General features: G+C 39.4%; 1 protein-coding gene and 1 long non-coding RNA gene across 2 annotated transcripts; both read left to right on the forward strand.

Moving 5' to 3' along the window:
- Nucleotides 1-617: 617 nt before the first annotated feature.
- On the forward strand, nt 618-6,485 carry LOC130182104 (gap junction alpha-3 protein-like). Its single transcript, XM_056396711.1, has 2 exons — nt 618-1,214; nt 3,876-6,485. The coding sequence occupies exon 2, from the start codon at nt 3,927-3,929 to the stop codon at nt 4,995-4,997; it is 1,071 nt and encodes a 356-aa protein (XP_056252686.1). The 5' UTR covers nt 618-1,214; nt 3,876-3,926; the 3' UTR covers nt 4,998-6,485.
- A 5,769-nt stretch (nt 6,486-12,254) lies between these two features.
- LOC130182109 (uncharacterized) lies at nt 12,255-16,254 on the forward strand. Its single transcript, XR_008829675.1, has 2 exons — nt 12,255-12,598; nt 15,007-16,254. It is a non-coding gene; the product is annotated as an uncharacterized LOC130182109 (long non-coding RNA).
- Nucleotides 16,255-23,199: the final 6,945 nt, after the last annotated feature.

A 23,199-nucleotide genomic window follows, 5' to 3' on the forward strand; every position in this document is an offset into this window, starting at 1 on the left:
AGTTGTTTGTTGGCAACAACAATGTGTAATACTCAAATAAAGTCCTGCATTCAAAATTGTATTCAATTAAAAGCACGTAAGTAAGAAAAATTTACTTGAAATAATGTAAAAGTACCAATTATGAAAAATGGTCTCAATCAGTGTTAACATTTCTCAAGTTTATAGAATACATTAATACTGTGTGTACATTGAAGCAGAATTTTAATGTTGTCAAAGTAGAAATAATTATAAACTTTTAATACAGTTGGGATAGTTATGGATTATCATATGTATTATGTATTGGGATTATTGTTATTTGATGCATTTATGTGTAAACAGCATTTAAATGTTGTCACTGATCAGGGTGGACCAAGTTTTATCCTATTTATACATATTGATGATATTGGCAATCTCTAACTATGCAACACATTTTTGTTTATCATATGTTTTGTATGAAAATTTTAATGAAAAAAAATATATAGTGGTGTAACATATATAATATGATCTATCTGATATGTAGTGGCGTTTACGTATAAAGCAGCAGAAATTGGAAATACAAAACAAATACCTCGAAATTGTATGGACACACAGCTGAGTAAATATATTTAATTCCTCTCCACTATTGCTATGTACTTTGCACCAGGGCAACATGTAAATGAAGATTTTAACTAAATGACACAGAGTCTAAATAACAGGTTTAGGTCTGTACATCTTTCTCTGTATTATCACCACATATAAGGGATGTCACTCATTTAACAAGCAGTTACCCTGACTGCAGCACTGAGGGAAGACTCTACAGTGTCTAATGCTGTCAAGGATCAGATCACCATGTGAGTGGTAACAAAGCCACTCCCTTTGCTCTGAATTATATTTAGCGCACACTAACATGGAAGACCAACCTGCGCTCTCCCTGGCTACTCAGTCTAACAGAAACAGTTGTTAAACAAAGGGTTTTATACTTTTCTTCAGGCAAGAATGTTTTCGAACTGTGCTCTTACTAAAACCGGGCAGGGATTAAGTTGTGACAGTTTGTTGAACACTGGGCATTGATCAGGTCAGAGTGGGAGGGCAGCAGGCGGGATCACAGCCTCCAGTGAAAACTGTCTTAGGGAAGTTTAACTTGGCACTGCATTTTCCTCTTTGGTTCAGGAGAACATGGTCTCTGTGTGAGCTGAAGTGGCTCAATCACCAAGTGACTCTGGATCTGCACTGCTTTAGGAGATGAACATTATCAGGTATGTCTTTCTTAATGAAGATACTTGGTTATATGCAAAATAGCTTATATAGTAGGCTTTACCTAATAGTAAATTTCTGAATGAAATAGAGGCCCAGATCTTTCTACTTCTGATCACATATAAATTTTTGCTACCTTATAATGAATAGTTCCCTGAAATTTAAACTAGAAACCTAATTCTAGAGTTGGGGAGCACTGTTGTGTACAGTGTCACAAGATTTAAGCTGAGGTTAAGCCTTTCCCCAGCCTGCTCCAGGGCTTTCTCTCACACACAGTCAGCTGTGTCCTGGCCTGTTTTATTACTGCACACTGAATAGAACACAAGATTTAAGAATACAAACAGTGATGGTGAGTGCAAAAAGAAATACAGTGGAAATGGTTGGGGCGGCTTAAATAATATTATAAAGAGTTAGGTCTAGACCTTTTGCAAATGGAAGGTGTCCTGAGATAACTTCTGTTTTGATTTGGCGTTGTATAAATAAAGAAAGTAAATTGCACTACATCTGTACTATTTTGACTTACTTTGATTATATGGATTGAATGTGATTACAATGTAAATGCATAGACTGTCAGTATAAAGTTTACGAGTTAGGTCAAAATTTACGTCATGTTTCCCACATTTAAAGTTATAATATGTAACTTTTCCACATTAAAATGTCTAAAAATAACTAGACCTATGTTATATATATATACATATATATATTTGTGTTGTGTAATTACATATTCCTTAAATTTATAGTAATTCACAAACCTAGAGAAATACATTGTTCTAATACGGTTACGCTTTCTGTCATTTGGCCGACTTCCAATGAAATTATATCCCCTATGTGTGTACGCCGGCGTTGTAGTTGCTGGCCAGAAGCTCAAAATTGACTTTTATCTAGTTTTAAGCCACAAAACACTTTTTACACCTTGCACGTCTGGATCTCAAGTTATCAGAGAAAAAAGCCAGGCAAATGTTAGGCAGTTCACCTCCCAGTTGCTGGAGAAGTCCTGTCCTGTATCTGCAGAAGCACATCAGGAAATCAGAATTTTTTTTTAAAAAGTGAAACTGCTTTATTCGTTTACCAGTTTTAATCCCGTGGTCCGTTTGTAATGGAGAGTAAGGCACCTTTACAGATAATTCAGCTGCCGGGAAAAACCTGTTGAATGTCTGGTTCATAATTTATTTAAGAAAAAAAGGTAAGCAGTCTCAGTTTCCAGCTACTCCATTTCCGCCGAAACGCATTGGGAAGTCAGATTTTTTTAAAAAGTGAAACAGCTTTATTAATTTACCGGTTTTAATCCCCTGGTCCTTTTTTATGGAGAGGAAGAGATCAATGTGTGTTATAACCGGCTGCCGGTAAAAACCTCTTGGTCTGGTTCATAAATTGTTAAAGAATCAAAAGTAAGCAGTCTCAGTTTCCAGCTACTATTAGATGTCATGTGTCCGCCATCAATCAAATCATTGATTTTTAGTTATCAGAGAAAAAAATCATATTGAAGGTTAGCAGCAATCTCACCTCACAACTCTTTCCTGACGTCTCTGTCCTCTGTACAGCATCGGCATAATGCTGATTTTAATGTGAAACTGTTTTATTTAGTGTTTTTAATGTTTATAATCACCGGGTCTGTTTGATTTCCTAACCCAATCACATTGAAGGAATCCAAAGCAGGAGAAGCTTATGATAATAAAACATTCTATTTCATGATGTCACCCAACGCCGTCTTTCTTATTGTTTTGATTGAGTGACCCTTAGCGGCAGAAGTTACAGACTGTGCTTTGAAGTGTTACAAAGGTATTTGCATGCATAAACTACATTTAAGCAATATCACACGAAAGGGAGTGATGTTGTACTGTGTTGCTAAGCAACACAAAACATTTTCTTGATCTACACAGTGCACAGTTGCTTGCTACATTGTCTACACATTACCTTAGATGTGCGCTGAAGTATCCTGGCTCCTTCCCTTTATATTCTTCTGACAACCATACATCATTTAATTCAAATGTTAATTCAGGAAATATATTCATCTTTGCAAAGTTTGTTACAATCTAAGATAGATACTGTTAATGTAACGCTAATTAACGGTTAATAGAACACTTGTAAAGTGAAGAGATACATGCTGTTAAAAGTCCCAGTGCTGTTACACTGTATATCAGCACTCATGGAATGCCTCTCGTCCAATCAAATTACTTGGTCGGAACTAATTGTTGTATAAAAATGCATAAGATACCGTATTGGGTATCAGGCTTATTTAGATCCTGCTGTGACCCCTTGCTTCTAAATTTGTTGTTTAGAGCCATTATAATCAATTTTTTTTTTTTTAAATAACAATAGGTCAAATGATAATGTGCAAGGAAGAGGCATTGCTTGTAGTGACAAATCAACATAAAATTACGATCCAGCTCTGCAGTTCCCCTCGGCACTATGGAGCTTTTTTTAAGCTTCTTTAACCACTGTTTTGGTTTTACAGCCAACAGCTTTATTGTTTTGATTCTTTGCCACCATTATCTGCTTTGTTAGCAGCAGGCAGCTGATTTCAGCAAAAAAAAACTTTATTTTCCACTGTTGTACAGTTTCGGAACATATTGAGAGTGATGAAACTTTCAATAACCCTAACCCTAACCCTTTTTTCATTCAAATAAAAGTAAAACTCTGTACATATTTCCTTGTCCTTACAGACGTATCTCCTGGTTTTGTTTATAAAACTAAGTCTGCATCTGTGAGCCAGTATGGGGGACTGGAACTTGTTGGGGAAGCTGCTGGAGAGTGCCCAGGAGCACTCTACTGTTGTGGGCAAAGTCTGGCTGACAGTGCTCTTCATCTTCCGCATCCTGGTGCTGGGAACTGCCGCTGAAAAGGTGTGGGGTGACGAGCAGTCCGGGTTCACCTGTGATACTAAGCAGCCTGGTTGTCAGAACGTCTGCTATGACAAAACCTTCCCCATTTCTCACATCCGCTTCTGGGTGATGCAAATTATCTTTGTCTCTACACCAACTCTTATTTATTTGGGCCACATTCTTCATCTGGTCCGCATGGAGGAAAAGGAGAAGCAGAAAGAGAAGGACCTCGCCATCCAGAATGAAAAGCAGCAGCAGTTACTTGGCAACAAGACCAAGAAGGCCCCAGTTAAAGACAACCAGGGCCACGTACGTTTGCAGGGCGCACTGCTGCGAACCTACGTCTTAAACATTATTTTCAAGACCCTGTTTGAAGTCGCCTTTATTGTAGCTCAGTACTTCCTATATGGCTTTGAGCTCAAGCCGATGTACACCTGCGACCGCTGGCCTTGCCCAAACGTGGTTAACTGCTACATCTCCCGACCCACTGAGAAGACAGTCTTCATCCTCTTCATGCTGGTGGTAGCCTGCATCTCATTGCTGCTCAACCTGGTGGAAATGTACCATTTAGGTTTCACAAAGTGCCACCAGGGGCTCCGCTACAGACGATCACAGGCTGCAAGTCAGGCCCCCAAGCACTTAACTGAGGCAGTTATGCCCTTTGTGCCGAGCTACAACTACTTTGCTGGTCATCCTGCAGTGCCTGAGCCTTTCCTTACAGACTCAAAGTATGGTATGACAGAGCCAAACTCTGCTTACAGCCCCTACAACAGCAAAGTGGTTTACAAGCAAAACAGAGACAATATGGCTGTGGAGAGGAAAGGTAAATCAGAGGGAGATGTTGTGAAGGAGAGGTTAACCTCCAGTCCTGTCTTTGAGATGCCCATTGAAAATCAGCGCAGAAACAGTCAGTCAAGCAAGCACAGCAACAACAAGAGTAGACTGGATGACTTGAAGATCTAAGGAACCTTCTGTGTTTCTATCCAAGACTCAGGAACGACATGCTTTAGCCTGTAAAATTATTTGCATGAGTATGGAAAACTGTTAGGGACAAAACTACTGAGTTGGGACAAAATTACTGAATTCAAACAAAACAGATTACAGCTGTGATCAATTTGCAATGCAAGATTTGGGCGCACAGAGGGACTTTTCCGTAAGCTTGGAATGCTCATGGTATGTTTTTGGCTGGATGGCAACAGCAGGCTCCTAGTCTCTAGATTTAGAGACTGGGTAAAAACCTGGTTCATACCTGGATTGTTTATGGATACCAACCAGGGGCTTAGGGCTACACCTTCTGCTATGGGCAGTCTACCGAGCTGCTCTGGTTTGCTGCTTGGGAACTGCAGGTAAGCGGAGGAGCGCTTCCAATAAACTGAGCCTTGCCTCCATTACAACACTCAAACTACTTTCATTACATGTATCATTATTACCTAAGGAGGCAGAAGAATAACTAAACATAAAACACACCAAGCAGAGAGAGAAGGTCTATAATGCATCTCCTAGCAAAAATAGACAGAGAAAAGACCTATTGATGTCATACTGACATCATAACAGCAACATTTCTTAAAACTGACACCTTCCACTATAGTTTCAATGTCCAGTCTGAATCTGAATATGACAGACATGAAAACATTATTTTTAACCATTTTAGCAGTTGTATGTGGATACAGTGGCATTTTAATGGTTCAAAATTAAATCAGAAATTAATTTATAATAAAATGACATCCAACATTCAAGTAATCTGCATACTCTGCATACTATGTACAGAGATAGAGCTGCAGTAGCAGACCACTGCATAAATGGTGTGAACACACTCACGTGCTTCTCTGTAGCAGCTCAGTGACGTCAGCCACCACGCGATGCGCCAGTGGGTTTGAGTCCAGCCTATGGCCCTTTGCTGCATGTTATTCCCGTTATCCCATCTCTCTCTTGATTTGACTGTAATAAAGGCAAAAGCCTGAATTTGCATTTTGTCAAATGTTGACTTTCAATTTTTTGCACATGCTCAGTAGTTTTGACATTAGTTAATTTCTGTATTTATGAGTGATGAAGATGCAGATTAATTGAGAATTTGTTGTTTACAAGTAATTTATTTAAACTGAAACTGTGAGGTGAATGAAAAAGATGTAAAAAGAAAAGCAAAAACATATTACACTTGTTTGTCTTACTGCCATTTGAATATGTGAGAATATGTGAGACTCCAGTTTGTATATACATATACATTTACACATATACACATTTAAGAGCCATATAGTTTACATATGGACAGACTTCTCAAATGCTGTTATATTTTCAAGAGACTTAGTAAGTTTTCCCACTGAACATTTGCTTTTAACAATCAAATACTGGCAATAAATATTAACGTTTAATAAGAGTTTCTACAAAAGCAGATACCATGAAATGTATAAGCATTCAATTTGTTTTTTGTGACTGTAATTTGATTAAACTAATGTGCAGCAAAGGAGTGTTTTGTCAAAATGCCTCTTTTTAATTCAGATATCAAATCTACTGTGAACATTGACAGGCTAATAACTTCAATTTCTTCCTCACCTGTCATAAAAATGTCACTGATATACTCTGGTGGTCTGCTCACATGTAGCTTTTATCCAAAAAACATAATACAAACATTATTACTATAGTATACATACACTGTGATGATTTTTGGGGCTGTAATGTGTTAAGATGTTGTTTAGTCACTGCTATGAAATGATGTGCAGTGTATCAATGCGACTCTGTTATTTTTTGCCTGAAGCTGCCAAGTTAACTGCTTGGTTTCCACCAGCTGCTGCACATACACACCGACTGCGAGTGCAGTGTGGATGGACACATTTCTAAAACACATACCATCATAGATCGGTGAGAGCTATCCTTCAAAGGCTTCCTCACTGCTGCTATAAATAACTCATGCACACTTGGAGGAGCATTGTAGGTGAAATGGGGGTAGGAGGCCAAAACTTTCTTCTCCTGCAGCAACTACAATAACAAGTTTTTGGCCAACTGTTTAGCACAAATAAAGTAAGAGAGGCTTGTTTTGCATCAAATCAAAAAGTGCCACTAATATTTGGAAAATTATGCTGTCTTAAAATAGTCAGACACTGGCTTGAGGGTTCACACAAACATTAAACAACACAACACATCTCTGCCCTGCAGCAGGAATAACAACTGCAATAGTTTCTTTCATTTAGTCAGACACTTTAACTTCTTGTTGGCATGTATGATTAAAAACCAATCTTGATGCATAATGGTGGTAGAACAATGTGTCTGTGAGAGAAGAGAAATGCTTCAGCTCTCTACTGTTATGGACCAAGATAAGAACTCTTAAATCTTCAGAACAGCCTGATCTCTCTTGACAGGACAAGGCTGAAAGCTAAACAGGTGATGGGGGTTAAGGTTATGAACTCAGGGTTACAACCATATGCAACCAAATCTCTGAGCCAGAATAGGATGAGTGATTCGCAGAGACCATCCGTCACCAAGTCACACTCCCAGCCAACATGTCCATGTGGGCTGTCTATATGGGCTATATATATATATGTAACAAGCGGTGGTAGGACCCAATTGCAGCACACACTACAACCGGAACAGTTGTAAATGATCTCTATGCAAAATGCACAGTTTTTAGGAATATATAGCTGTTAATACATTACTTAAAGCACTTTACATTTTAATATTTTTAGGGTGTGCAGGCCAGTGCAAAATAATAATTAAAAAAAAAAAACAGTAGAGCTGGTAGGCTAATCAAACAAATACGGAAAGCCTATAGAATATAAAAATGTTAGTTTTTATTGAGTATTAATTTTTGTTGTTTTTTGGCAGGTATTCCAGGGACTTTACATTAAAGAAATTCAGAAAAGTATTACAATAGAAACACACAGACAGACAGATAGAGAGATGAGGAAGAGAGGGGAGAGGAAGATGGAGAGAGAGTGGGAGATAGTTCATCCTATACAATATTTTCAAACAATGTAAACTGAAATAAAACAGGCAAACCCACTAACTGAAATCAAACTGAATTGAAAACAAAAATTTAAAAAAAAAAAACTAAAACTAAAAACTAATAACAAATACTTAAGGTATATTTAATATAACTCTGAAGACTACAATGATTCTTTGTGAAGAAGAGACCTGAAGTGCACAAAAAACACCAGCAGAAATAGGCATGCCTCAGTGCACCCCTCCGCTTCACAAAGTAGTCCCACATCAAATTCAATTCGGGATTGGGATATATGTCATTTGTACCCTCCTAATGTTATTATTTCATATAGGTGTTACTTAAACAATATCAAGCAGGAACATTACAAATATCAAGATTCTACAGATAAGATGGTTAAATAGTTTTAAGATCGTTCTCTGCGTATGGATTTGCTTTTTGAAAACAAACACACTGGCTTCATTGCTCCACAGTCCGTACATGTTTTGTCCATCCGCATGTTTTGGTCCTTCGACTGCAAGACTAACCATTGCAAGGTAAGACAAGTGGCTTTTTTGAGGCAGTAAAAAGTAGACAAGTTTGGCGCCATGCTGTCCAGTTTATATTTGACAGCTATAGTGACCTAGCTAGCACATGTAGCAATTTATTCAGTCATTGGTAAAAAAGCAGGTAGACACAATACATGAAACTACATTTTATGACGTTATACCTGGTGAAGTAATGAATGTCTGTAGTAACTTTTGAAAAATGTAGAGGGAGAACGTTTGGGAGTAGAGGGGAGGAGGGATTTATCATTCACAGTGCTAGTAGAAAGTATGTTTTTCTGGCAGTAAATCGGAGCTTACTAGAAACCCTGCCGTTGTGTAGGCGCTAGGTTTAGTTTTGAAAGTAATGTCTGAAGTTGTAAAAGGCAGGCTGAAAAAGAGAGAGAGAGGCAGCATGTTGGCGCAAGAAAGTTTTAAGGTATAAGGAGGGTGACCATATTTATGGGACAATATTATGGGGGACAATTATTTTCAGCATTTAGCACACCGAGGGTGAGAAAGACCTCCAGAATCTGGATCCACTATGTTATCATTGTCGTTCATTGTCGTATCAATGCTGCCTTCAGGGGCATATCACAAGGCACATTCATGTGGAGTGTTTTATTTTACAAATCAACCAATCTCAAACTGAACAGTGAAAACCGAATTGTGGCCCTTTATAACTTAACTTAAAATAAAGTGCAATAAGTTACAATAAAACCGACAACGCCACCCTTTTGTTTTAAAAGAGGTAAGGGTCCTCTCAAATAACTAAAAACGGCTAAAAAGATTCAAGACAAAGTTTAAGGAGCAACGTCATTAAAAATACAGAGCGGAGGGTGTTCTGGCACAGTTTTTAATAAATAATTAAAAAACTCCACTGCAGTTGCTGCGCGCACGGCACTGACGGCTTCCTCCCTGGGTCGAGCGATCTGGTCTGCACGGCCGTTCTATCTCTCTGTTCCCAGCGGCTGATCTTCTCCGCTGTGTCGTTGTGTCCCGACCTTGTCCTCATCCAAACTCTACCTGTAAAAAAGCTGTTCACCCGCTCTCATGCCAAACCCATTGCCCATGGAGGTACTCTCCTTCGATTGGCTGAGAGCCGAGTTGTCCAATTAACCAGGTGCAAAGTCTTTGAGCTAATTTGACCCACTTCCGCTGTCTCAGTCCAGGGGCTCAATGGCAGAAATGTCATTAAAAAAACACACATCAATAAAGAACACACACAACACAATATTAATAAAGTATCAACCAAACAACTCATGCAATAACTAAATCATGCAACATAAACAAATAACTCAAAATAATCAACCCATAAGGAAATCAAAAATCAAATCCAGAATAAAAAACAAACACATTTCTGCCAACTGACAGAATCATACACCATTATCTATTAGTTTAATATCATAGTCAATAATAACACATAATAAAAACTACATAACTTTAGCTCTTATTCCATTACTTTTCCGGGTGTTTTATGTTTTCTCCGTGTCATTGTTTTAGTACTAGTACTGAGATATTTTAGGTATAGTGAAGTCATAATTTTGGTATTGCGATAACACTAATCATAAGTGACTGTATTGAAGTGAACTGACTCCAAACCCTGTGTGTGTGTTTTGTAAAACCCTCATATCCCAGTGTGGTTCAGCCTTCTCGTCTACACCAGCCTCCTGGCCTCATCCCAAGGAGCAGTTCCTGTTCCCCATGCCCTCCATTTTCACCAATTAGGAACCTTCACATGCACACACAAACACACACACACACACACACACACACACACACACACACACGCACACACACACACACACACCAGTGGCGGCTGCTGGTCTTATAAGGAGGGGAAGCTCATTTTCGGCCTACATCATAAAATGTGTCAGTTTATTTATATGTAAATTCGTAGAGTGACAGAAGAGAGTATTTTGTTCTCTAGCTTTTAATCCTCAGCATTGCGATACAAAAAACGACTCACACCTAAATTTACTAAGGCAGGCTCAAACCAGGTAGATTTAAAATTAAATTTTATGTCCGTGGCTAAATTAAAATATGCTCTCACTGGGTGGTAAATAGTGAATTAAATAAGCTTTATTCCCTTTAATAAGTCAGGTGAAAGCAGCTGTTATAAAAATTTGAATAAACCCATTCTTCATTTTTGGGATGTCTGGCTAACAGGCTACCATTGCTGATACTTTGATAAATTCACAGGCCACTTCACAAATTCACAGGCAAGTTCCAAGAGTTGTCTTTTTGATGTTGTTTATGGGAAATTGGATTTTTTTAAAATATCCAATGCAACTTTTTCTTGACCTTTCCTTATTCTTTCTAACTTCAAATGTTGTAATTTGGCAAAAGATTTGATCTACACAAGTAGAAGCATGCTGAGGCATACAGCTGGCCTAACTGTTGGAAAGGGAGCACAACAAATCTTAACAGAGGCCACGAGAGTTTTCAATAATGCCATTGTTCGTTGGTACAGATCAATTCTTTTATGTTTACACATACACATACAAGGAATTTGTCTTGGTATTTGGTGTGTACAATATAATATTAAACTAGAAAATTCCAGGGAAATTTTGAGTGCCACGGGGGCTACTGCCAGGATGAGTACATGATTTATTTCCAGTGTTCAAACGTCACCCTGATCATATTCTGGTTTTGAGAAATGTCTTGATATAAAAGACTCTGATATAAAACAATGTCACAACCCTCCATCATGTATTATGTGGGAAATATCTCATATTCTGTCTTGTTTTTTTTAATAAAACAAGAGGCAACATGTCTTCAAACTGGCATTTAAAACATTTGGTAGGTTTGAGCAGAACTGAAGTGGTTTAAGAGATGAAGGCAAAAAAAGCAGAAAAAAATATTGATATATGATGATTTTATAGCATTTTCTTTGTGTGTCCTTTTTGGACGCGAGGAACCCCAGAGGGTACAAAATGTGTTACCAGTGTATAATAGACCTGTAACAGTAACTGACATTAGATTTTAAAAATATGTCAAAAAAGACACTTTCTTGCAGAAATCCATACCTTCAGCTGTAACACAGCCAAAATGATCAGCAAATCAAGAAAGAAAAGTGAAGAAAATGTCCAAAAAAGGACAGAGGGATCCCTGAGGGTTAATAAATCCCATGAACCGCTATTTAAATGACCACATTTATGTTTTTTTCGGTGCTAAACTTAACATTACTGGGGAGGAGAGCAACGCGACTAGAAGTGACAGCGAGAGAGGGCTAGTAGCTTCTCCTCTCCTCTGTCTCAGCGGAGACCATCACAACTTCATTCAATCATTTAACAAAACAAAAAAAAAAGCAACGAAGGAAGAAGTAAATGGACTTACATATTGAAGACCTAACTAAATGTATTTTAAGACCTAACATGCGGCTAATTTAAGGCTAGCGGAGCTTGGAGAGTTGGTTATCTGGTTGCTAGGCGCACGCACGCACGCACGCATGCACGCACGTGTAATGATGTAATGTTGTTGCGCAATATTATGAACAGAACGTTGAAGCGCACTTTTATTTTGAAGGACAGTATTTTTTTTATGGTTAATCTTGTTCGTTCTTTTGAGTGTTATTAATGCTGTTATAAAGTATTGTGTGGTTGAAAATGTTATTTGTAGGTAAAAACGCAGCTAGATGCTAGAGGGAAGGTCTGGGAAATACAGGAAGTACAATGGGTACTTTATTTTGAAACTGTACTTATCGCGTGGCGCTGGGGGTTTTACTTCCTCTTGCTCCTGACTTTTCCCTGAGAGGTATGCATTTCTGCTGCTCCGCATATTTTCATTGTTTTCGTTGTAAAATGTTAATGTAAGTTATCTTAAACTGTTGTAATGCTGGTGTAGTCACATAGACACGTGTTAAAAGTGTATTTTTTTTGTTATATTGTCATGCGTAAATTTGCTAACTCGAGTGGAGAAGTATTATGGTCGTGTGTGTTGCTAGGCTGCTGCGTAGCTTATAACGCTAGGGTGTACTATTGAGAATGAATGCTCACAGGAGCCAGGTGGTGACTGTGTTCATGGTGTTACAGACCAGAGAGAGCAAAGAGAGCATGTATGAGAAAACACTTGTGAACACCGGTGAATACTTCTTCTCTATAATACAGGTATGTGAGTTTACGCACTTTATGTTCTTAAGCTTATGTTGATGTGAAACATTTTATGTATTTTATTTAATTTTGCATTATGAAACTTCCTCTTGCTCCTGACTTTTCCCTGAGAGACCAGAGAGAGTAAAGAGAGCATGTATGAGAAAACACTTGTGAACACCGGTGAATACTTCTTCTCTATAATACAGGACGGAGAATAAATTGTGTCGTGACCAGCTACAGTGTGTGTCCTCTCCATTCATCGTAATCGAACACAACGCAGAATTAGACCCACTACACACGCACGCACGCACACAGGTCAGGAGCTGCCGTTGCCATGGCAATGTGAAAATCTGCCCAGAATTTGGTTTCTACATGGCTTCAAACAATTGCAAATTATGAGAAAACCGTTACTTCTTTTCAAAAACCGAAAACACCGTGACAGACACTGAAGCCAGAGGTTTTTTACAGTCTCTATTTTATTCAGATATTCCTTAAAATGAGTGAGTAAGCATGAAGCAATGAATCCCAACAACTGTGTCTACATTTTGAGAAAGAATTATTTGTCTCTTTTTTACGATTTGGCCGTGAGCTCGAGTTAAAAATAAAAATAAAGGTTATTTTTTACTGCTTCACGCACTCTAGCCAACTGACGCTGTCACTCTAACTTTGAAGAAAAAGTGATTTGCACTCCTCCTTTGAGTGCTCATAGTTTGAAAAGTTTACATGTTATGTAAAAACAGTTGTGTTTTTGAGAGAGCAGAAGTTTTCCTCCGTTTTGTAGTTTGAATCACATTTCTAAGTGCAGGTATGAGAGAGCTGGGTGACTCAGAAAAAAGGTGAAATTTTGTAGAAAAAAGGTGCCTCAGAGCTGAGCACCCGTGGCACTAATTAAAGGAATAGCAATAAAAATAGAAATATTTACAATATAAAAACAACACAATATATAAAATAGAAATATAAAGAATTTGGAAAATATGCATCTATGTAAAGATGATCTGCTCGCGAATATAAATATATGTATCTATGTGCAAATGGTCCAAGTATGGAGTGAAGTGCAAAATATATAGTAAGAAATAATCAACTGGTAGGTGTATGTGTTAAAGGGTTTTAAGGCATGAAGCTGAGGCAAAGAACCACCATACGCAAAGTGCCCTGAAACCCTTTAACGCACACCTAACAGTTGATTATCCCACTTATACCATGGTCAACTTGCCAAAGCAAAAACATATGACCATCAATTTATTTATTTTCATGCATTTTGTGATCAAAATCTAAAGTTTGTCACAAGTTTCCCTGTTAACACCTGATGGTTTGACTAATACCTGGAACAATCATTACAATCTGATCAGGTTCTCATGCAATGGAAACGATGTTCACTACTCCAGTAAATAGGACAAACCGAGCAATGGGAGATAATCTAGTCAGCTGAGCTCAGAGTGTTTTGGCTCACCTATGACTATGAGCTAGAAAGCTAACATTATGCTAGTAAGTTTCAAAGTCAGTAACATTGTGTACGGTTAAGAAATAGTAAATATAATTTGACAGTATGTTTAATAACAAGAGCAGTGAGCTATCAGCCATGTCATTGTTCTCAAATCAATATCGAGATTGAAAAGCAAATGGGATGTTAAATGTGATACAAAGCAGCCTGTCAGTAAGGCAGTGTAGCTACTTCCTGCAGCTTGTGTTACAGTCGCCATCATGTGTTCAGAGGATGACACTACACCTTGTGCCCCCACTCTTCATTCATTATTGATTTGTATTGATTTTGAATATAGCAGATGAAGTTAAAACAAGGTTAAACTTGAGCTGAACTACGTGTGCTTTGAATGGTTTTAACACACACCTGCCAGCCAGTCAGAAAAGAAAAATCACCCAGACCATGATATAAAGTTTTTTAATCATCGACTAACTTATATTTTTGAAAGAAACTGATACTTTTCTTCACCAAGGTAGCATTAAACTGATCAAGGAGTACACAATGTTATAGACTACTATTATTATTTCAAATAAGTGTTATATTCTGCAAACTTTCTGTTAATCAAAGAATCCACCATATGCAGCAATGACAGTTTTACAGACCTTAGGCATTCTAGCTGTTAGGTTCTCTATATATTCAGGTGAATTTTCACCCCTTTGTTTTCTGTAGCATTATCGATACTGTGTTATTAGTGTGTAGGAGAAAACCATCCAAACTGTTCCCACAAATGCTCAATAGGATTTAGATCAGACAATTGTGCTGGCCGATCCATCAGAGACAATATTCATATCTACAAGCTCAGTTTCACTCGTGTCTGCCTGTCAGTAATAACGATTTTTCAATGGATGTCTGTCAGTCTGTCTCTCTGTCTGTCACAAGGAGGTTTCATAATGTAAAAGTCAAGCTAGAATTACTAAGTTTGCTTTTTGTCATTTATTTTTAGGTGCACTAAAGAAGAATGCAGTGACTCAAGGAATTACCCAGAAAGATGCGGAGAGGGCCCTCTCCAAGTGGTTCACAGGACCTTGTGATAGAGGTGGAAACAGAACAGTAAGAGCTCAGAGAGAGCTTGAAAAAAAACTGGAAGATGGGACACAGTCCCAAGAAGCGGTACAGTCCCAAGAAGGCACAGTCCCAGTAGATAGTGTTACCTGGTAGTAATGTGTGTTGTTGTGTTGAATGTGTAGCGGACACTGGTGGACGCCAGTGACCAGACACCAGATTTATGGTAAGGATACTGGGGTGCTCTGGAGGATATGGGGAGCCTCCCATGTCCACTTTCCCATCATCAAACCATCACATGGATAGAAAACAGGGACGAAATGAGTTCCCCTCACCAATAGACTAGCTTTTGAAGATACCATCGGAATTTATGGCTAGCCCATCGAACTCATTCTGAACCAACACTCCTGCACCAAATGGGAGACAAACACAACTCTCCCCCACACACTGACAATGAATTCATGTTTCATCCCTGACACTCATCTGGGATTGATAGGAGGGTGCTACCTCTTATCAAATAACATGAAAAGGAACATTTAGCCATCAAGGTGCTAAACCACCAGGATTCACACTCCTGACTCATTTTCTCTCACAAGAGAAAATAACACTCTCACCTTTAACACCCTTTCTTACCCAAAGGGGGGTCTCACGAGGAACCACAGACCCCCGCCATAAAACCATCCTACATTCCAAGCCGGATTGATGAACTATGATTGAAATGTCATTGAACCAAACGTCCTATCACCAGGTAATTCATGCAGTATTACTCTGGAAAGATTTCAATTAAGTATGATCCAAAGTTCATTTCTGTAGCCCACATGGAGGCTGAGATAGGTTTTATTAGTTCTAAGGTAAATATCCACCATGTTACAATACTGCCATCTAAGGACCACTCTGGACCCCTTTTTCCCTTAGGGAATTAAGGAATAGACAAACTTAATGCATCACTCTGACATTACTGTTTTATATTGTAACTTAGCTATATATTTGTGTGGTTACAAATTGTTATCCTTTCATTGATCCATGTATTCTATGTGTGCTGTTAAACATGATGATATTATTAGTTGTCTTGTATATTCCAAACTTTAGCTAGGTAGTTGATATAGGCCGTTGTCAAAATGAATGGGCCATGGTGGGAGTAGAATATGCAACACTTGCGCGTAAAACCAAATTAAACAAATTAACTTAAGGTTTTATTTCTCTCTTTCTTTATTGAAACAAAGAAAGAGAAGGAAGACCAAAGGGGTGGCGACAACTGTCAAGCCCCCCCAGCTACACACACCCCGAGGATAAAACAGCAGGATCCTCCAGGGCTCACTCTCTTCTTTTACGTCTTCTTTTACATAGCTTCTTTTACAATCCTTCGTCTTACAACTTTTCTCACAATCTTAACTCTTACGTCTCGTTTCGCGCACTAGCTCACGTTCGTTTCTAGCTTAAACTTTTCTTGTTACTTTGGTACCAAACTCGTGTTCTTTGTCCTAAATTTTCTTACACTTTTGTGCGCGATTTTTGTTTTACTATTTCAACGAGCCAAGCCTCCCAAATTGAATCACACACAGGTGTGTATAAGTAATTTTGTCGTTTTCTTTTTTTTGACAAATCCAACTTTTGTCTAGAAGATTTTGAAGGTTTTGCGTAGTTTGGCCAACACCAACTCCTTCCAACTTATCTGGCAAATTAAGTTAAATACTAGCGTTTATTCCGCCGTCAACCTCCGGCCCTCCGGCTACACGCCACACCAGGACCGGCTGACCAGATCTCGAGAGTGCCTACGAAGAAAGTCTGCTGGCAGACTGCGCCGACGCTGATCCACCGAGACATCGGCAGAGCCCGTCACCCCTGGCAACGGCCGTCATCTCTGAGAGAAACCCACTTGGAGTGTGGCGTCCCCGTCGCCTAGCAACCAAACTCCGGGGCTCCAGCCAGGATCTCAACAGCGCTCCGCTACTCAAAGTAGGCAACTCTATCCTTTGCTCCGAACTGGGTTGATGTCGGAATAATACTAATCCCGATTTAATAATTCCCCACCTTTACGAATAAATGCTATACACATATCTAAATCCATTCTCTTTCACCATCGCCCAAATCACTGCTAGTTCAGCTGGTAGATATAGTTATTGTTAGTTATAGATTCATGTCATTATCCTTGTTCATTTTACTGTGTTTAGTTAGTCAATAAATATTATCAACGTAACCCAGTCGTTGCCTGTGTTTCTTTGAAGTGAAGATCGGAGATCCCTGTAATCGAGAAATCACAACTTTGGATGTGAGATTGATCCGAACAATCCGTATTTTAATCAAATTGTCCTCCCTGAGGACTGGTGCCCCATTCTTTTAACGAGAGCAAAATTCAAATTGTGGTATTCACGCTACAAATGCATTACATGTTCCATATTGAGTGACTTCCTAACATCACTAATGACATTTGTGTTACAAATGTCATTAGTGACTAATTAAGAGTTAGACTCAAAGTTAAATTGGTTGCCCATTTAAATCCAACCAGGACCAAAATGGAACCCATTTGGGCATTATATTTAAGAGGCCCAGATGTTACCCACTTGGCTGCTAGAAGTGGCACCTACATGGGTCTCATATAATCACCCATTTGGGTCCCACTTAATGCCTATCCATGGACACACCCATTGTGAACCCATATTTCAGCTCAGTTGGGCCCCACCTAAGGCCCTGTCAGATCCCTCTTCAAGCCCATGTGGGCACACAAATTGAGCTTATATGGGTCTCGTATAAACCACCCCCTTGGACCCAACCTAGACCCCAGTCAGATCCAGCTTCAAGCCCATGAGATGTTGGCTGGGCTGCTGCTGCTCGTAAATCAGACAGAATCCACATTTAACATTCCATGAAATCTTTTCAATGGAAAGATTTAACATTTACAGACTATTTGTCACAGCCTGCTCTGCTTCTCAGTGTTTTTCCACTCACCCTGCCTCTGTCTCACTCTCCACTCTGCCACACCTCCTCATCAGCCTCACTGTCCTCACCTGTTGCCCCCAGCTGCACTCAATCTCCAATCAAGCCAGTATATATGGGCCCGGGCTCACCCCAGACCACAAGTAACTACTCACCTGTGTATAATTCTGAACCATACTGCTGCTCACCTTCTCATCCTTGCTAATAAAAGTCATTACCAATTGTACCTGTGGTGTGTTGTGCTGCAACTGGGTCCTACCAACATCTGTTGCACTATTAGCTTTAGGAAATGTTTATTATGATGTTTGATCAGTTATTATGATTTTAGGTTTTGAAGGATGTAATATGAACTCCACATTTGTATTGTTCCTTCCTGTCATTATTAGTGCCATTAGTTTATATGTTTCATTTAATGTTTTATGGTCGTGGTGGAGGATGAATGAGTGAGTTTAAAGGTAAACTCTAGAATTAAACAATTCTAAAGTTCCATGGAAAATTACACTCTTCAAGTTGAAACAAAGGAAAAGACAGGTGATGCGCCTTAAACGTGCACCAACCCCCAGGGGATAAAACAGTTGTGATCAATTCACACATTGTTCCAAGTTGTTGGCTCTTAGCAACTTCGCCATTGCTGTTCTTTCTTTGCCGCATGCTCCAAGTAACTTTCTTTGTCTAGTGCAATCTTTTATTTTTATAAGCCAAGTCAACTAAACTAAAACAGAAGCGCCTCTGAGTAATTTCAATTATTCCACAAAGTGGTGTGATCATGTTATATAGTTCTATATGGTTCCTTTACAACTACAACATAAGTATTCTTTTTATTGTTGGTTTGTTTTCATTGTTGCACTTTAAAAAATATGCTGGTTTATTGTGTTTTTATTCTAGGTGATGTTGATTTCTGTTCATCTTGTGCAATGGCCTAAAAAAACAGCAAGAGATCCAAAATGGTCCTGAAGGGCTTGTGTTATATGTGAAAGGTTCCTTGCTACCTCAACAGTAGTATTATTCTTACTAGTTTTTAGTTTTTATTGTTTGTATATTAATATGGATGCTGGCTCATTGTGTTTTCATACTAAGTAATAGCCTCATTTATTTTCTATCCAACTTGGGCTTGGCCCAATTTAATTATTTATTTATTTATTATAGTTTTGGGTTGGTGGTAAGAGAAATTTTATATCAAGTTATGCTTAATGTTTAAGAATCTTCTTTTTACAATTTAAAATAAAAAAAATTTAGGAACACTGCATCAGTTTCATTTATTGACATATAGAGGATCCCTATTGTTTACCTTGTATTATCATTTTGTATCAGTTCAACTTGCTTGGGTGGGTCAACTTAAGATGTTTGATTTTAATTTGAGAGACATTTTCATGACTTTAGCCTGTTTTCCTCTTAAAATGCATAGGGCCCCCAAAAAGCCAGAAACCGCCCTGTTCACATGAACCTGCAAGAGAAGCCAGTAGAGAACACATCTGCCCATGACCGCTTGCTGAGAAGCCTATAAGAAATCAAGAGTGCCCCAGACAGAGAATCTACTGGCAAACTCCCTCAGAACTGGACTGCTGAGACACCTGCAGAATTGGTCTCGGTGATAACGGGAACTGGCCTCCAAGAAATATATCTAGATCCCGTGTCACAAGGGTTACCACGGCAACCTCAGCCACCTGGGTTCCAGCCAAGGTTCTACAGCACAACTCACAGTAAGCCAGTCTTAACATTCTGCTCATGATGGGGTTGATGTCGAAATATAGCAATATGTAATCATCAAATCTCATTCGTAGACGTAGTGATCATTAGCTGTATAGCCATAACATATTCTCTCCCACCGTTGCCAACTCATCACAGTTCGTTTATTTTCATCTTTATGATTACTACATGTTGCATTTACTCTGTAGATAGTAGTTTAGTAAAGTTTCTTTAGTTTATTTTTACAGTCAGTTGCTGTCCTGTTGTGTTCTTTTTAAATAGAGACTCAAGATCCATTGAATCGAGAAGTCATGGTTTCTGATATGAGATTGATAACATTAATCAATGAAGTAATTCATTGTTGTCCACCATGAGGACTGGTGCCCCCTTTCAACAAGAGCAAATTCTAAATTGTGTTCACGCTGCATTAAAAAAAGGTAAACTGTGCCATCTAGTGCTCATACCAAAGTGATCTTGCTGTGGATGTAGAAACTAGTCTGCAATAGAGGAGAATAGGCCAGATCTCATGCAGGTGGTGGACTGACTCATTAAATAGCAGGAGGTATAAGAGAGAGGGAGCCCAGTCAGTGCCAGTGATTTAGTTTTTTTGAGTTAGGATTAAATTAAATGTCATTGGTTTTCCTCACACATTGTTTTGCCTCCTAATTGTTCTTTCCTCCTAGGACTCATTTTACATTTGTTACTTCTCCTAATCCCCTGGTGCCACATTGGGGAACATAAGGAATGTTAATCATTAAGTCTATTTACTTAACAGTTTTGGAATGTTTATCTGAGCAGCCATCATGAAATCAGTTTCCTGCCCTGCATCAAGCTGATCCTCTGTGAAGATAATAAAGACGTAGCACATGTCAAGTTTCAAATTCAAGTTTAGAGCACAAAAAATAAAAAGGAAAAAGAAACATGCACTGGCAGACTGTGTGTAAACATTTACCTGTCTTAGAGCACAGTACCGCTTGCTGGTGGGCAACTACTTTCTTGCACACCTCAGCCTGAAGCCTCTAGATTGGCACATCTGGTTGGGACCTCCTCAGCTTGGCCATTTGTTTAACAAATACCACCCTCTTAGCAATTTGTTTCCTGGTAAGATAAATAAATTTTTTTAAAAACTATATGAAGTTGCCTGAAACTGTAGATGTACAATAGATCTTTCAGATATTTTTTTGCTTATAACAGTACCAATTATATTTACTTATACATACTTATTTATCATGATGCATAACGCTGTGTGTGTCCATTAAATGTTTATTCAACCTTGACAGCTGTGATTTCTCACATACAACACAATCAAGGCTTTTTGAACTCTTGTGGTGAGAAATGAGAACAACATAAGTCCAAATGTAATCCAATACAGTTGAAGGTTAAACTCAGAACCTTGTTCTTACTAATCAGGATGGATTTTTTTATAAAAAAGTCTACACCTTTATTTGAAAAGTGCCTTGAGATAACTTCTGTTGTGAATTGGCACTATACAAATTAAAACTGACTTGACTTTTGTATGAACTGTGTGAATTACTCAATAGAATTGCTGCTTTAATTTTGCTGTAGCACCTGTAAGGAATATTTTGTTATAGTGCGTTCTTAGAGGAGTTTGTTTAACATGTCATTCAGTGATATGTAGTAATATTAAGTTCCTTTGTTTAAGTGAGTATAGGCACACCTGACAGCAGGGGGCAGAGTGAAACTCTGTCATAAATTACGGCTAGTCAAGTAACAAAAGAAAAAAAAGGTGTGTGCCCGGTGCTGCGTCGACAGCTTGTATGTCTTGTCAGTCCTACTAGTGAATTATAACAGACTGAACTTTTTCTACACCATGTGTTACACCAGCCTGAGTGGTGTAACACATCTGCCTCCTCTGTTGGTTGTCACAACCCGGCTTATACACAGGACACAGATGCAGGGTATTAGAGTCTTTATTAGTAATTCAGGTTTAATTCCAAGGCAGAGAAAAAAAAGCAGGCTATAAAATATTATCTATGACGTGCTTCTTCACGAAGAAGCAGGGTTAATCAATACCAAAAATAAAAATCACTCCAATAAGGGAGGAAAAAGACTACATGGAACATAAATGGAAAATCACTCTAGGGGCGTCGTGTAGCGTAGTGGTCTAAGCAGGAGCCCCATGTGTAGAGGCTACAGTCCTCGCTGCAGTTGGCCCCGGTTTGAATCCCGCATCGGACGGCCTTTCGCTGCATTCCCCCTTTCTGTTTCCTGTCTCTCTCCACTATACTGTCAAATAAAGGCATAAAAAGCCCCAAAAAAATATACTTAAACAAAAAAAAAAAAAAAAAAAAAAAAAAAAAAAAAAACGGAAAATCACTCTAGCTTCAGAAGAAAAAGGGACAAAAAAAAAAATAGAAACAAAAAAAACTCTCCTAAAACTGGTCCCCCCTCCTAGGACCGGCTACCAGGCGGTCCAAGCTGTCCAGGATGGTCGCGGTCGAAGTCAGTAATTAGAGTACGGTCCACAATGAACCGTGATGGGATCCACTGCTTCTCCTCCAGGCCATACCCCTCCCAATCCACCAGGTACTGTCTGCCCCGGCCCCTGTTGCGAACAGCCAGCAGCCGTTTAACCTTGTAGACCGGACCCGTGCGGTGCGTGGGCAGATACTTCTTGCTCTGTGTCAGAAAACACAGGAGGTTGGTAGCCATAGGCACATTGGAAAGGGGAGAAACCTGTGGCAGAGGTGGGCAGTGAGTTGTGGGCATATTCCACCCAGACCAGATGGGTACTCCACGAAGTCAGGTTCTGGGACACAAGGCATCGGAGACAGGTTTCCAGCTGTTGATTCAGTCGTTCAGTCTGGCCGTTGTCCTCCGGGTGATACCCGGAGGTCAGACTTGCTGTGGCACCGATGAGTTGGCAGAACTCCCTCCAGAATCGGGAGACGAACTGGGGCCCCCGGTCCGACACGATGTCCTTAGGAAATCCGTGGATCCTGAAGATATTCTGCATCATAATATGGGCCGTTTCTTTAGCTGAAGGAAGCTTAGGTAAAGCAATGAAATGTGCCATTTTGGAAAAACGATCCACCATGGTCAGGACCGTGGTATTACCTTTCGAGACCGGGAGCCCCGTGACGAAGTCCATGGAAATGTCCGACCATGGTCTGGAGGGGATGGGCAACGGCTGCAGGAGTCCCATGCGTGACCCGGAGGCCGTCTTGTTGCGGGCACATACCGAACATGCCCCGATGTACTCCCGGACCCCCGATTCCATGGACGGCCACCAGAATCGCTGGGAAATGACGAACATGGTTCTCCGGACTCCCGGATGGCAAGTGAGCAGCGAGGTGTGAGCCCGATGAATCACCTGTGGGCGCAGATCAGCAGGGACAAACAAACAATGCTCTGGGCACCCACTAGGTGGAGGCGTCTCACCATTTGCTTGCTTCACTTCTTGTTCTATTGGCCAGGTAACCACTCCAACCACACGGGTCAGTGGAAGGATGGGTTCTGGTTCCTTGGCAACAGGTTCAGGGTCGTAGATACG

Source organism: Seriola aureovittata, chromosome 15 (assembly GCF_021018895.1).
Source record: "Seriola aureovittata isolate HTS-2021-v1 ecotype China chromosome 15, ASM2101889v1, whole genome shotgun sequence".
Taxonomy (NCBI): Eukaryota; Metazoa; Chordata; class Actinopteri; order Carangiformes; family Carangidae; genus Seriola; species Seriola aureovittata.

Coding starts and splice junctions, on each gene's coding strand:
- LOC130182104 (XM_056396711.1), top strand. CDS start 3,927: ATGGGGGACTGGAACTTGTTGGGGAAGCTGCTGGAGAGTGCCCAGGAG.